Consider the following 13525-nt stretch of genomic DNA (forward strand, 5'->3'; position numbering starts at 1 on the left):
GTTTGGGGAGCCTCCCCCTAAAAAAGGCAAAGGCCTTCCCAGATGCAAAAAAGTAGAAAATATTACATTCAGTTGTAACTGCCAAAACAAACATTATTTACACTATTATGGTGCCTGTTAAAAATGTTTGTAATGTTATCTACTGTAAGTTGGTCGAACGAATGCCTCCTCATCCGGAAGCTGACCGAGCAGACCCGAGCAGCAGCTGAGAGGAGCCGAGCGCATCCGCGAAGCACACAAAATGGCGACGTCAGAGTTCCCTTTAGCCGGCAAATCTAAATCTCTTCGGTCAAAATAATTTCCCTTTAGCGCAATACCGCTTCAGTTGCGCCACTTATGTGACAGACAAGAAGAGTATGTGACAGAAAAGAATAGTCAATTCTAATGTCTAACACTTAATGTGGAGAAAGAGATGTCCTGTATGGGTTGATTGTGCGTTGATCTGTTGGTAATGCCTCGGGGTTCCGGTAGGCATGTAAACAAATGCATAATGCTGCGCTATACTTTGTGGCCTCACCCGGTTGCATAGCGACACTTATTGTTTAGGTCACGGTGTCTTTTAATAAGCAGGTAGTCATATCATTAGCTAGAACTAGCTGGATCTGATCGATATGGACATAAACGCGAGTGAAGTCTAATCTGACGGGAGAGAGAGATCAGCTGCTGCTGACGAGTCGACACGCAGCTCTGCATGATCACATGCAGCGGTGAGCGGACAAAACACACACTTCAGGTTAGAATATCACACGTAGCTATTTTAATCACCTCTCAAACTACCTAAACTAGTTATAGATATGTTTAGTTTTACTGTCGGGTCACTCATTACTGGATCCGCGAGCTGCATGATACTAGCATAACAGATTGCCCGATCGGGCAACCAGCAGGTGAGGCTTCATTGCCCGAGCTAAATACTAGATGGCCCCGGGCCATCGGGCAGCCCTTAATGTCGAGCCCTGGACTTATAAGTTTTTTTTCGGGCTGATATGGCCCCTTTTATAAATGAGTGGTCAGGAGGAATAGAATCAGTCTTTCACCTCCAGGGGGCGCCATCTTCCAGTAAAGTTCATACTGTTGGGAGTTTTGTCCGTCATTGAAATCATAAATGTGTTTTTTTATATTGTTTTCATGAGGTTTCATTATACAAACTGTTAAAAAGCAGAGAGCTAAAGACCCCTTCCTACATTTTATTTCACACAAATTCTTATATATTTTTCCTTTCAGCTGCCTAACAGGTTTAACAGTTTTATGGTAGGCAAGATTTGCACAAAGTCATTCTGCCCTCAGGATATGCAGATAAAAGTCCCATTTACTACTCGGCATACCAGTAGCATCCCAAGGCTAATGGGACATTCCGAGTGTTATTGGACCTTCAAATATTCCCGAGCGGAACTAAATTCAGTGTTTACACCACAGATGGCACTCTATTAATATCTTCCCACATCCTCACATTGTTTTGCCTGCATCCTGTGTCCCCTCGTCAGGTATGCTCTTCACTGCCAATGAGGATCCCAAGATGAACACATTCTACATGCCGGTGAGTCAAGAGGCATCTGCACTGTTTACTTAACAGCACGCAGGTCACACTCACATACTGTTGGTTTTTCATACAAATACCCAATTGTGCAACAATAATTGCTCTAAGCAGAACAGGACTGTTTGTATTAAGCTTATTCAGGTGTGTAAAAAGGACATGTGTGCCGGAATTAAGCAATAGATTGTTGGCAGTTTGTTTTCACACTCGAGATTGTGGTGCTCACAAGGACGCAATATCACGAGTAAAGCTGCTGAAGCCCGTTGTTGTCAACAGACCATCCTGTGACTCTGATATGATCTGACAGCGAGGTTATTATAAAGTAGGTGTGTGTTTACAGTACACTACAGTTTGCTTTGTGTAAATGGGTTCATTCCAGGAATGATGGACATGGTCATTCTGCATTTATGCACATGATATCCTGCATTAAAAGGGTCACAGGAATCCTCTTCAGGCCCATGCTTGTATTTTTGGGAATATGGCTGATTGCTTTAATTGTATTGTATGTCTGATTATACCTGTTTACACCCTCTGCGTTTAAGCACATGTCTCTTTGTGGCTTTGGGTTACAAATTCAGTTTGCCACAGTTCTATACAATACTGTCTTTATAGTTATTTGTTGAACTGGTCATTTGGTTTCATCAAGGGCTGGGCGATATATTGAGTAAACTAAATGTATCGCGGCCTTTTCTACGTACGATGTATGAAATTACTATATCGCGAACAATCGAGTATAAATTGTCCTGTCATTTTTTTAAGCTGCTGGCATGAGACACACAGACAGAAAAAGTTCAGGTAAACGTTACACAAACTCAAGTTCAATTAGGCTATTTATATAAATGTGTTGGAAATGCATGCTCCACTCACGGAAACGCTGCTGCATATCGAATCAAGCGTTATCTGAACTTACAGCCAGACTTCAGCCAGCATTGAAGAGGGTTTAAAAAAAAAAAAAAAAGGTTTATTTGAGATCCAGAATTAAAACCAGCTCTCACCACCGAGTTATCAAAGAAAGATGATAGGAGAATTCATTAGGACTTCCGGGCTTTATAAACGTAAAACAACAGTGTAAAATATTTTTTTCTTTACTAAGGTTGGAATTTAAATAAAAAAGTAAAGTGAAACCTATGGTTGCTTGTAGGGCTGCTCGATTATGGCAAAACTCATAATCTCGATTATTTGGGTCAATAATTGATATCACAATTATTAAAAACAATTATCCATTTACTTTGAAAACATCCATTTATTGAAAAGAAAATGTGAACAGTATGTTTTTAACAGTTGATTACCCTGAACTTTAAGTATAATTCAACTGAAAAACCAATAATAAAAAATAAAATAAAATAAGTAATTGTTTGATTTCGATGTTGTTTTCATAATCGTTGCAAGCCAAAATCGTAATTGCGATTAAAATACGATTAATTGAGCAGCCCTAGTTGCTTGCACACACCCTCTGGTCCACGCGTATGATTCAACATGAATCCCAATCCGGATATTTAAAAAGATGTGTGTATGATAACTTGATATTGTAAGACGTAAATTAATTCCAGTTAAATGTAACTATTCTATAATTCTTATATTTGATACAGATGCATAGGAGTGGTAAGGTTAGGCAGGGGTATCATGATTCATGAATAGCTCTAAATGTCTTAAAGGTGACCTATCATGCAAAATGCACTTTTGTACGTCTTTTATACATGAATATGTGTCTCCGGTGTTCCAGGGAACTCACCAAGTGTCAGAAACACAACCCTCTCTATTTTCCTCCATACCCAAATCTCTTAAAAAGGGGCTGCAACGGATCTGAAACAGACTGATCCAGATTTGAACACTTCTGTGACGTCACAGAAGTGGCGCTACGGTTATTGGGCCAACTCCACCAATCAGGAGGAGACAGCCACGGACATTGCCGTTCGAAGGCGCTGGAGACGCTGTAGTACATATGCCAGGCCTGTAGATGGTGCTGTTCTCACAGAATCAGCCCATGAAAAGACAGTGTTAAATTGAGCGAAATGAGGAATGGCTAAAATGCATGATCTGTTTGGTATTTTGAAAAATAAAAAGTATAAATATGCCTTCATATAAGTATGGTCCTAGACTATATTATTCAAATATAGCCTGATCGGTCCACTTTAATATAAAAACCCTCTTACTGGTGTGATAGGTATGGAAAGGGATTATAAAATATCGCCATATCATGTACTGTGATAATATTTTTAGAGAATGTCACCCAGCTCTAGTTTCAACATAACCTTATAAACCTTCAAAAATCAAATGTTTCAAAATCCTTTATCAATTAGGAAATGCTGTTAACAATATGTGGAATAGGCCGTTTGGCTTGGGCAAGATACAGCATATTACTGCATTCTCTGAGAAATAAAGCATATNTGTCCGTTAGTCCGTCCGACTGACGGACAACTTCTCACTTCAAAAAAGAAGAAGAAATCTAGATCGCAATCGACTAGAGTGCTTACGGAGAGCACCGGAACGCAGCTCCAGCTCTTCAAATATTGCAGTACCCATAAGGAGCCGTACAGCGTACACATGCCGCAGTGTTTGCGTGGCTGTGTCTTTAGTTGTAAGCACAGTGGCGATCTGTTGTTATTAGCATCTGGTTAGCTAGCTATGCTAACGAATTTAAAGAGCTTTTCTACAACCAGGTGGAAGAGAGCTCTCTCCTGAGAGGCTCAAATAACCTCAGCTCAGTGAGGTTAAGGCACACCTTGATATGATCATTATAGTTATTAATGAGACATTAGAGACTAAATGAAAAACTGGTATAAAATACTATATGACAGTAACAAAAAATGTGTTAAAAATAACAAGAATAGAGTTTAAAAGGGGAGTGATTTGTAAAATATCCCAAAAGAAAAATCTGCTTACAGTTCTGTTTCAAATGGGTGTTGAAAGATGTATCCATAGATCTCCTCATGTTGCTCTCAAAGTGCACCAGATTGATGCTTTTAACTTCAATATTTAAAAAAAAAATCTTCCCGGACCCACCTAGAGAAGGTTAGGTCCCCCCCACTTAAATCATGTCATTTGCACACATCTTGTGTCCATATCTTTCTGTTTTGGTGGTCATGTCACACCGTGCACATGCATGCATGCATATTTTACCATGCGCGAGTCATGGTAAAATATCTGGATTAAGAAGTTGCTTTTTCTTTGCACAACATGAAAGAAAGGCCAAATGAGTTGGCTGTGATTTTAGTTTTTTTAAGCAGAGGTTGAGTTCAATAATTTGTACGGACCTCGGAGGATGTTGTAAAAATTGAAAGGAAAAAGGTTCCCCACCCCTGCTGTAAATAATAATAAAAAACCTTGATTTATAACTTAACATCTCTGTCTCCTATTTATCTGAGTAAATTATAAAGAATAGCCAGTTAATTGAAGCATTATAGCACAGGCCTTTGTCAGATGGTATATTACACTGTTTTTTTCTGCTTCGAATAGTTCTCTCTTTTTTCACCATACCTGTGTTTGCATCACTGATGATATATGTATCAAATAATGCTACACAACCTCCAGGCTTCATTAGAGAACAAATTAGATTAAACTAAAATCAAAGTGTAACCTATCTTTCTTGGATCATAACAAATCATCCGTAGCCATTTAATAGCTGATAACAAGCAAACACATTTACCGTTATTTTCTTTTAACATAATAAAAAGCATATCATAGCTACATGTTAAGGTTTAATAAATCAAATGCAGCTGCAGACAGGAATGCACATGCAGACACTGTCATGCCTTTTTTTTTTAGCCCAGGGAATTTAAAGCCCACAAATAAATTAAATTTACACCCAAAGACAGGTGGATGGTGCGTATAATATTCTAACCTTAACGTATGCAAACAATGCATGTAGGTTTTATTTAAAGGTCTAACAATTTTAAACAAATTTACTTGTGGTATCAATTGTATTGAAGTTCTTACAAATTGCAAATTTCCCTTCTGTGGGACTAATAAAGATATTCTGATTCTGAAATGGAGTTCCTTCTTGATTTGCTCGGCCTGAGTGACACTCTGCTGTGCCAGTGCTTTTGCTCTATTAGTTTCGGGTCACGTCAGCACAATTCCAAGCTTCTTTGAAAATAGCTCTGTAATACCTAACTGGAATGGAAACCAGAGCTTGTACAGTGAGTCTATTTCTGTTTCAACAAATACACAACAGGTTTCGTACTTACTCAAGTGTGTGTGTGTGTGTGTGTGTGTGTGTGTGTGTGTGTGTGTGTGTGTGTGTGTGTGTTTAGGCGCTTGGCCCTGCACCTCGGTGGTGCTCCTTCCTGGACAACTTGACAGAGGAGCTGGAGGAGAGTCCGGAGAGCACAGTGTACGATGACTACAAGTTTGTGACCAGGAAGGACCTGGAAAATCTTGGTGAGACCTTGCTGCCTTAATTTCTCCTGAAAAGCTCACTGCTTGTGGAAACAAAACTCAAAGTTGTGCACCTAATTCCCAACGTTCCGAGACCAAGCAACCCCAATTGGTTCCTTTAACTTTTCCTTTTGTATTTTAAAAGAGGGTAAAAATATAAACAGATTCCTGCATAAAAAGGGCCCTCAAAGTCAAACGCAAAAGCTATAAATCAATCTACCACCTTAGGTTTCCACAGTCGGCCCGTCTACCTAACTATAGGCCTAAAGAGAGATTGAGAGGTTAAGAAGTGTGTGGGGATGGGAGGAAGGAGGGTCGGGGGAGATACTGAAAGGGTTGAATGAACATTGGAATGCAGGCTCAGCAGTAAAGAGATCAAATGACAAGAAGGAGAAAGGTGGTTGGCTGCTGTGGAATAAAAGGAGATGAGGGGGCAGGGAGGCGAGCAGCAGTGTTGATTTACAGAAACTGTGTGATGTGGCCCTGTTATGTAACCTGGAGGCAGCCGGCGCAGAACTCACTGACAGGAGATCTTAGGGAAGAGCAATAAGTCAGCATTCTCTGTGACACTCTACAGGTTCTCACATGCGGCAGGCTTTTAAGCTATCAGAATGCTTTCTAACAATCACCTGGGCGTGCGACTGCTCCCATTCATACCTGGAGGAAAGATATGAGGCAATGCATTTACTCATACTGTACAACCAGAAAGAAAAAAAAAATCTCCCAAAAGTTTTTTTTGTTTTCCTTACACGGCAGGCAAAAACATCGTTTTTCAAGCACTGGTCAATTTTGAGATTTTGTGCTATTTTGATTCTATAACATGTTTTCTTTCAGGCTTTTGGAAGGAAAACGTACAAAATACACATTTAAGTGTTTATTTGACTATAGTTTGTCTATTTGCGTCAGTAGATTTCTCCTAAATTCACCAAAAGTTAGCTTTCTAACGTAACATAAAGTACCGCGACCGCTGTGTGCACCATGTCAACAGAGATATCGTTAGAAAGCTGTGTCTCTCCTGCACAATCTCATCGGATCCAAATATGGTCATTTCCTTTGTATCAGCAACCGTTGCTGATACAAAGGAAATGACCATATTTGGATCCGATGAGATTGTGCAGGAGAGACACAGCTTTCTAACGATATCTCTGTTGACATGGTGCACACAGNTCTCACACTCTCTCTCCTCTTCTCTCCTTTCTCTCTCTCACCTCTTTCCCTCTCTCTCTCTACCACCCCCCCAGCCTCTGCCGCGGTCGCTGCTTAGGTGTCCGGCCGAGCGCCTCAGCTTCCTCCTCTCCTCGTGGTGATCCCTCTCTGCCTGCTGCTGCTTCCTCTGCTGATCTGACTGCAAATGAGAAAAGGAAAAGGCACGTTAAATAAATAAAAGTATCCTGCTGTGTATTTCCACCACCTGTGCCTTCATGGAGTGAACAAATTGTACATTTATACTTTGGGGACAGAGCAGAGTGAACCATTGCTCATTTCCAGGTTATATTTTAATGTCAACTCGGTTAAATACACAAAAGCATAAGCAAAACTTGCTCAGCTTGTTTCTCTGATAACTTTTTCTGACAACCCAGCCATCCGATGACTAAAATCCTTTATTCGGTTAAAATAAGTAGTAGTAACAACAAGATGTAACGGTGTATTGTAAAAATGTGGCTAAAAATATTATCATAGCTTCTGGCAGACTTTTGGTAACTCGAACGTATGCACAGAGAGGAAACGTCATTACAGAAGACCAAAGAACAAATGGACTGTTACCTTGAATAAAAGAGATTTTTTTTTTATTATTAATAATGTTGGCTGATATAAGTTCACATAAAAAAATATTTAACAAAGATCTAGCGTTATTGTGCAAATGTTATATCTTATACCTTATTGTATATAACTTACTATTTTCACACAGCCTGTGATTATTTTAAATTATTATGCTCTCTTATATTTAGCGGTTGTTCATATTTAGTTCTTGTTTGGGTTACGACAACATTTCTCTTAGTTTATCATTTTCAAACAGTTTTAAGCATGTTAGTGGTAAGTGAAGCTGGCTTTATGTGAAACGCCTTTTGTTTAACCAAAAATTCTACCATGACTGTCTACAGTATGCAAGCGCTGGAAAGAATGTTTTTTGAGTGACTGTATGAAGTTTAAACTTCTTCAGGCCAATGCATCCTCTCCACCTTAGACAATTGGTTGCATTGAAGAAGTTGAACAGAGTGACGGGAGCGAGTTACAGGACAGACGGAGGATGGTGCACCAGGTTGGTTTACCTTTTTGAGACTGAAGGTCAGCTGCTTGCTGCCTACTGCTGTGTCGGCCATAGTGCCCGTTCCAGAGTGCTCCTCTAACTTCAGGCGGTCCTCCAAAGAAGCCCTGGCAGAAAAACATAAATTCCTCAGAAACGATGCACCAAACAGTATCACAGCGCAGTCAGGGTACAAGTTATCAATTCCACACCAAACTCGAGCACCGTTTTATTTGTTATAATTAATATTCTAATTAATTGACAACTGGACAGGTAAGGTTATCCCTCATTATAAACAGCTGAAAACCCTGAAGCAAGAGCCTGAATACTAGTCTGGGTTTCAAAAATGTCCTGCACAATAAGCCTCCAACACTTCCCATTTGATACATTTCCACATACTTCTGTAGTTTCTGCTTGCGGGCCATGTCGTTAAAGCTTCTGAACTCCTCCCCGGCTTTGATCTGATAATACTGAGGCTGGCGTGCCTTCTTGCTCTCGGCCGTGTTGGATGTTTCCTCTCCTCCGTTTTGCTCCTTCTGCAGCACAGTGTTACGGTCCGCTTCCTTCCTCTCCAGCCGCCGGCGGTCCCGGCCCTCCTCCCAGAGCAACCTCCGCTGCTCCCGCACCTCCGCCACCCAGCTCTTGTCGTCGTCGTCGGAGCTCTCCTCCTCGGAGCTGGCCCGACCCTCGGGCTCCTCGTCGTCCTCACCCGCCTGGATGGAGAAAGCCATTCATGTGATATTATTTTTTGGCACCAAAATACGCCTGAAGCCTCTTCTGATACCATTTCTAAATATACAGTTTGTGATTGCAAACAAGAGAAAAACAGATGACTGTGTCTTGGGGGATTGAGGAGTGCCGCAAGATAATATCTAATATTTTAATCCAGTACATGGTATTTATTTTTATATATTTATTACGCGCCCTTCTGGCAAGAACCAATTAATATCCCTACTTCCCCTCATGTGGGAGCAGCTCCAAACTTAGAAAGCCGGATGTCCTACGCTCAGACACTTGCATTTGTAAATTAGGGCTGGGCAATATTCAATGTTATATATAAGTATATAACATGGTCAAAGACAAGAAATTGTACTCTAAATGTCTGGAGACTATGTGTGGTTGATATGGCGAAATTCTTCTATCATGGTAACGGTATAACAATACCTTATTCAGTCTGTAAATTAAATTAAGAAATGGGTTGAAATAACCATACCCTGCTGTTATCCCCTTTTATTTTAAGAATTATTTTTTAAATGGAAGTTTCAATGTTCCTGAGAACAATTTCAAAAGGTTAACAAAGAAATACGTGCCTGACTATAGTTAGCGCAACAAAAAACTCACATGCGTATTTTAGAGTATAGCAAAACAAAAAGAACTTGACTTTTCCAGCAGGATTTGCTTATCTGTCGGTTCAAAAACTGACAAAACACTATCAAAATAAGGTGCAACAGTTCTCCCTCGTCCTTTTCAATAATTTCACTATTCCTACACGATACCTTGCAAGGCAGCTAGATTTTCTACATCACCTAAGAATCACAAGACCAAGCAACAATACCTTCCCTGGTGGAAACCACATTGCCCCACTCTGCTGCAGTAGCTGTATGTTTTCCTACCGGTGCAAGAAATGTGAGTGAGAGCCAGGTTCAGCGTTACCTGTTGGGCGTCGGCGGCCTGCTGAGCCATCAGACGCAGCTTCTTCTTCCTCTTCTGTCCCACCTTGGAGACGATGGGGTTGAGGAGGCGGAACTCTTCGCTCCGCTCGTCCACCTGGTACTCGGGGTTCTCGAACATCACCTTGAAGCGGTCGTCTCCCAGGACGCTGGGGAGAGCCTGCAAGTTCGATAGTTGACATGGGGAGGGGGAAGAGATTAGAGTTGGTGTTTTTTCTCTTGCATACAGTATATTAAGAGTAAATACATTCAAAGACTTGGGAAGTGCTCATGGTGATATGTTGAAATATATGTCCTCCTACCTTGCCCTTCTTTTTCCTATTAGTCAGCTCTGCTTCGTCATCACCCTCCTCCATCAGCTTGAGAGCCAGCTCCTTGTTCACCTTGGGTAACTTCTGTCTCAGAAAAACATATTGGGCATTTGATTACAGACAAATGAAAAAACAGGCAGTATAATCCGCTTAATCCTTGAGTCAAATACATTTTTAGTAAGCTTAAGGTTATTGGTTTTATTTGCTTGAAGAAGAGTGTGACAGAATGTGCTTTGCATTCAGGTGTCGAACCCATGGAAGACTTAATAATATCACGCCACCTTTGGCAATATTTCCTGTGTCACTTAACGCATGTTCTCATGTCCAACTCTTCACAAACAGACGTGGAGTCACAGTTTTATGTGTGTTTAACATTTTTTATTTTATAAAAACTTGGTCAGGGTCTGAAAAGAGTCATATGGTGCATTTCCACTGCAGCACGTAGCACGGTTTAAGCGTGCCGTGCCAAAAAGTGAGCCTGGCCTACCAAGGCCTAACTGTACCGTACTAAGCCGTGCGAGGCCCTGCAGTGGAAATGCGCCATTAGATAAATAAAGGGGCCATATCATTTCTCTGGTTTTACTATTCATAGGTATGTGTTTGAGTCAAATTAATTTTTCATTATTTTATTCTATAAACTACTGACAGCATTTCTCTGTGTTGGAATTCAACAGACACCGGAATGGAATGGCTGCCACACATGTAGAGTGTCTCAATTGTTTCCAGAGCTGTATATAGAAACGTTCTCTGGCGTGAACTTTAAGATTTGAGCCTTAGCATGCACAAAAACCTATATAATGCACTACAGGAAAGTGAAACCCCCGAAAAGCATAATAGGGCCCCTTTAAGTTATGTAACTAAGTTAGGTAGTCATCGTAAAAAAGTGAAAGTCCAGGGCTTTAGGTTTATATTGCCATAGCGTGAAATGACAAGCAAAGCCAAACGTGCCAAGTGTTAACATGGGAAAAGACTTAATCAATTATCCAGGTAGGCCAAACCAGTTTAAAAAGAAAAGTGGATCTGATGAATGTTCACATCATGAATGTATGTTGCCACGAAAACGTATATGAAAGACAATACTAGAAAGATTGTGATCTGCAGGATTTTCTCCCTTACACCAACTTATGTCACTAGCTATATCCACTAGTGGAAAGTAGAGACTTTATGTCAGGACCGCTCACCTTAACCTGCACTCTCTGCGTCCTGGACTCCTCGATCTTCTGGCGGATCTTATCCTTGCGATACTCGTCGTATGCGAAAGGATTTGCCATGGTTTTCACCTGCGGCCAAGACAAACAGCAAACAGACACTTAAACAGAATGTTTCATCTGATGTATCATCGATGCATATTCAACACCATTTAAGATACGTTAACACAAACTATGAATTAATTCAAACCTTTATTTAACCAGGTCCCATTGAGATCATCGATCTTTTTTTCAAGGGAGACCTGTCCAACATGGCAGCAAGCAAGAATGGCACCTTACCTTGTGATAAAGCCTGATGTCCATGAAGTAGCCGTGCATGTAGGCTCTCAGGAGAGAGGATCCCACCAGGTGAGACAAACCTGACGCACATAAAGACAACACAAGATCAGCATGATTATATTTAGTTGGCTAAATAGATTAATACAAAATAACAAAGTTATTCAATAAAGCTATTAAAGGAAAACAATTCAATTTAATCAGAAATTCTGGTATTTTGTATAAAAAAAATATGAACGTATCCTGTCACAAATACTTTCATATAGAACATGATATTTTACGAGGCGACATAACTGCATAATTGACAAAACAAGGATAATTTTAGTCAGCTACAAGCAGCGAATGAATGCATCAACCAATCACGTTACATGGACGTGTCACGATACATAAACACTACAAAAAGCATGGACGCTTCATATTCTGAACTAAGATGGCCAACCTCTTTAACATTAGCCAAAGGCAGCACATGTCGAATACACTCTTTTAGCTGTTGCCTTTCACCGTAAAATACATTTTATTTGACATTTTTTTGTCATTTATTCACCAAGCTTAAGTCTTGTTGTTTTAAGGCGAGACACCCCAGGTGAATAGGGTAATTTTTTTAACTTAAAGGTATCAGCTAGAAATATTTTCCAGTTAATTACTTACAATAAGGCAATTGTCTTTTGTATTACAAGTTTTCTGAAATAGCATGTTTAAATATGCAAATTAGCCATTATCTCATCAAATATGTGCATATTTTAACACATTTCAGGAATCGAAATCTGAACTTTGGATAAAGCCAGGTTAAAAAATGTTGTTTTATTTTGTAGTCATATTAGTATCTGAGGCTTTTACAGAAGGGATTTTGGATATCTCTTTTTATCACTCCATAAATCAGAAAATACTGTCAACAGCCCTAAAATATCAATTTTTGCCATGTTTTTAGGTATACAATGTTGTATAATTCAGGCTATGAATGATATATGAACAAACCCTTCTGTAGAAGCCTTCATAATATTGATAGGAATATAACTGGAAGGTTTGGTGTGTCTACGTGCTACTGAAGTTGAAATTTTGAACTCAGAGTAGGAGAAAAAACTCATTTTGAGAAAACGACCTTTAAAGATTGCAGCGAGGCGCTAGCTAAACCCTCCTGTTCTTTGGATGACAGCTTGCGCCTCGACGCACTCCGTGAAGGTATTTCATGTTCGGGGTCATTTGTTTTTTGTATAATCTTGCTTCGTGCAAGTGACAACTGTTGTCATCTTCTCTGTAAACTTTTTTTTTCCGCCGTTCTTTTGCCATTTTGAGATTTACATTTCTAGCGGAAAGCTAACCAGGAAGTGTTTTAGCACACCACGTGACGCATCTGAACGAATCACGTTGTCTGAAATTGACACCAGCCAATGAGATTTCGTTTCTTGGTTTAAGACCCCTTTGTGCTTTCACGATTGGTTGCTGATACAAAGGAAATGACCATATTTGGATCCGATGAGATTGTGCAGGAGAGACACAGCTTTCTAACGATATCTCTGTTGACATGGTGCACACAGCGGTCGCGGTACTTTATGTTACGTTAAAAAGCTAACTTTTGGTGAATTTAGGAGAAATCTACTGACGCAAATAGACAAACTATAGTCAAATAAACACTTAAATGTGTATTTCGTACGTTTTCCTTCCAAAAGCCTGAAAGAAAACATGTTATAGAATCAAAATAGCACAAAATCTCAAAATTGACCAGTGCTTGAAAAACGATGTTTTTGCCTGCTGTGTCTCGCCTTAAAACGATTTATGCGGCTCATATCGCTGACAGCCGGGCCCGGCCCTGCACCACCTTTTTTCTTTTCTTTTTTAAGCGGCCCCCCTCCCCACTTTTGGCAGCACCCCCTGAGAAAAATGACTTCCCGCGGCTATGACTTCAGGGG

The 13525-nt window shown here is 40.2% G+C and overlaps 2 protein-coding genes across 2 annotated transcripts in view; one reads left to right on the top strand and one right to left on the bottom strand.

The window, feature by feature from the left end:
• Positions 1-5931, top strand: part of LOC104943416 (nucleolar protein 10-like) — an 18651-nt gene extending 12720 nt beyond the window's left edge. Inside the window, exons 9-10 of the mRNA XM_010768803.1 lie at positions 1482-1534; positions 5785-5931. Of these exons, the coding sequence (XP_010767105.1) occupies positions 1482-1534; positions 5785-5931 (200 nt within the window). The remainder of the gene's footprint in view (positions 1-1481; positions 1535-5784) is intronic.
• A 558-nt stretch (positions 5932-6489) lies between these two features.
• The window catches only part of LOC104943417 (nucleolar protein 10-like), a 9697-nt gene continuing 2661 nt past the window's right edge, over positions 6490-13525 (bottom strand). The window contains exons 2-9 of the mRNA XM_010768804.1: positions 11622-11701; positions 11316-11414; positions 10126-10218; positions 9807-9983; positions 8553-8866; positions 8179-8281; positions 7117-7253; positions 6490-6565 (exon numbers count right to left, since the gene is read on the bottom strand). Coding sequence (XP_010767106.1) covers positions 6490-6565; positions 7117-7253; positions 8179-8281; positions 8553-8866; positions 9807-9983; positions 10126-10218; positions 11316-11414; positions 11622-11701 — 1079 coding nt within the window. The remainder of the gene's footprint in view (positions 6566-7116; positions 7254-8178; positions 8282-8552; positions 8867-9806; positions 9984-10125; positions 10219-11315; positions 11415-11621; positions 11702-13525) is intronic.

The sequence above is a fragment of the Notothenia coriiceps genome, unplaced genomic scaffold (genome assembly GCF_000735185.1).
Source record: "Notothenia coriiceps isolate Sejong01 unplaced genomic scaffold, NC01 NC01_scaffold00006076, whole genome shotgun sequence".
Lineage (NCBI taxonomy): Eukaryota > Metazoa > Chordata > Actinopteri > Perciformes > Nototheniidae > Notothenia > Notothenia coriiceps.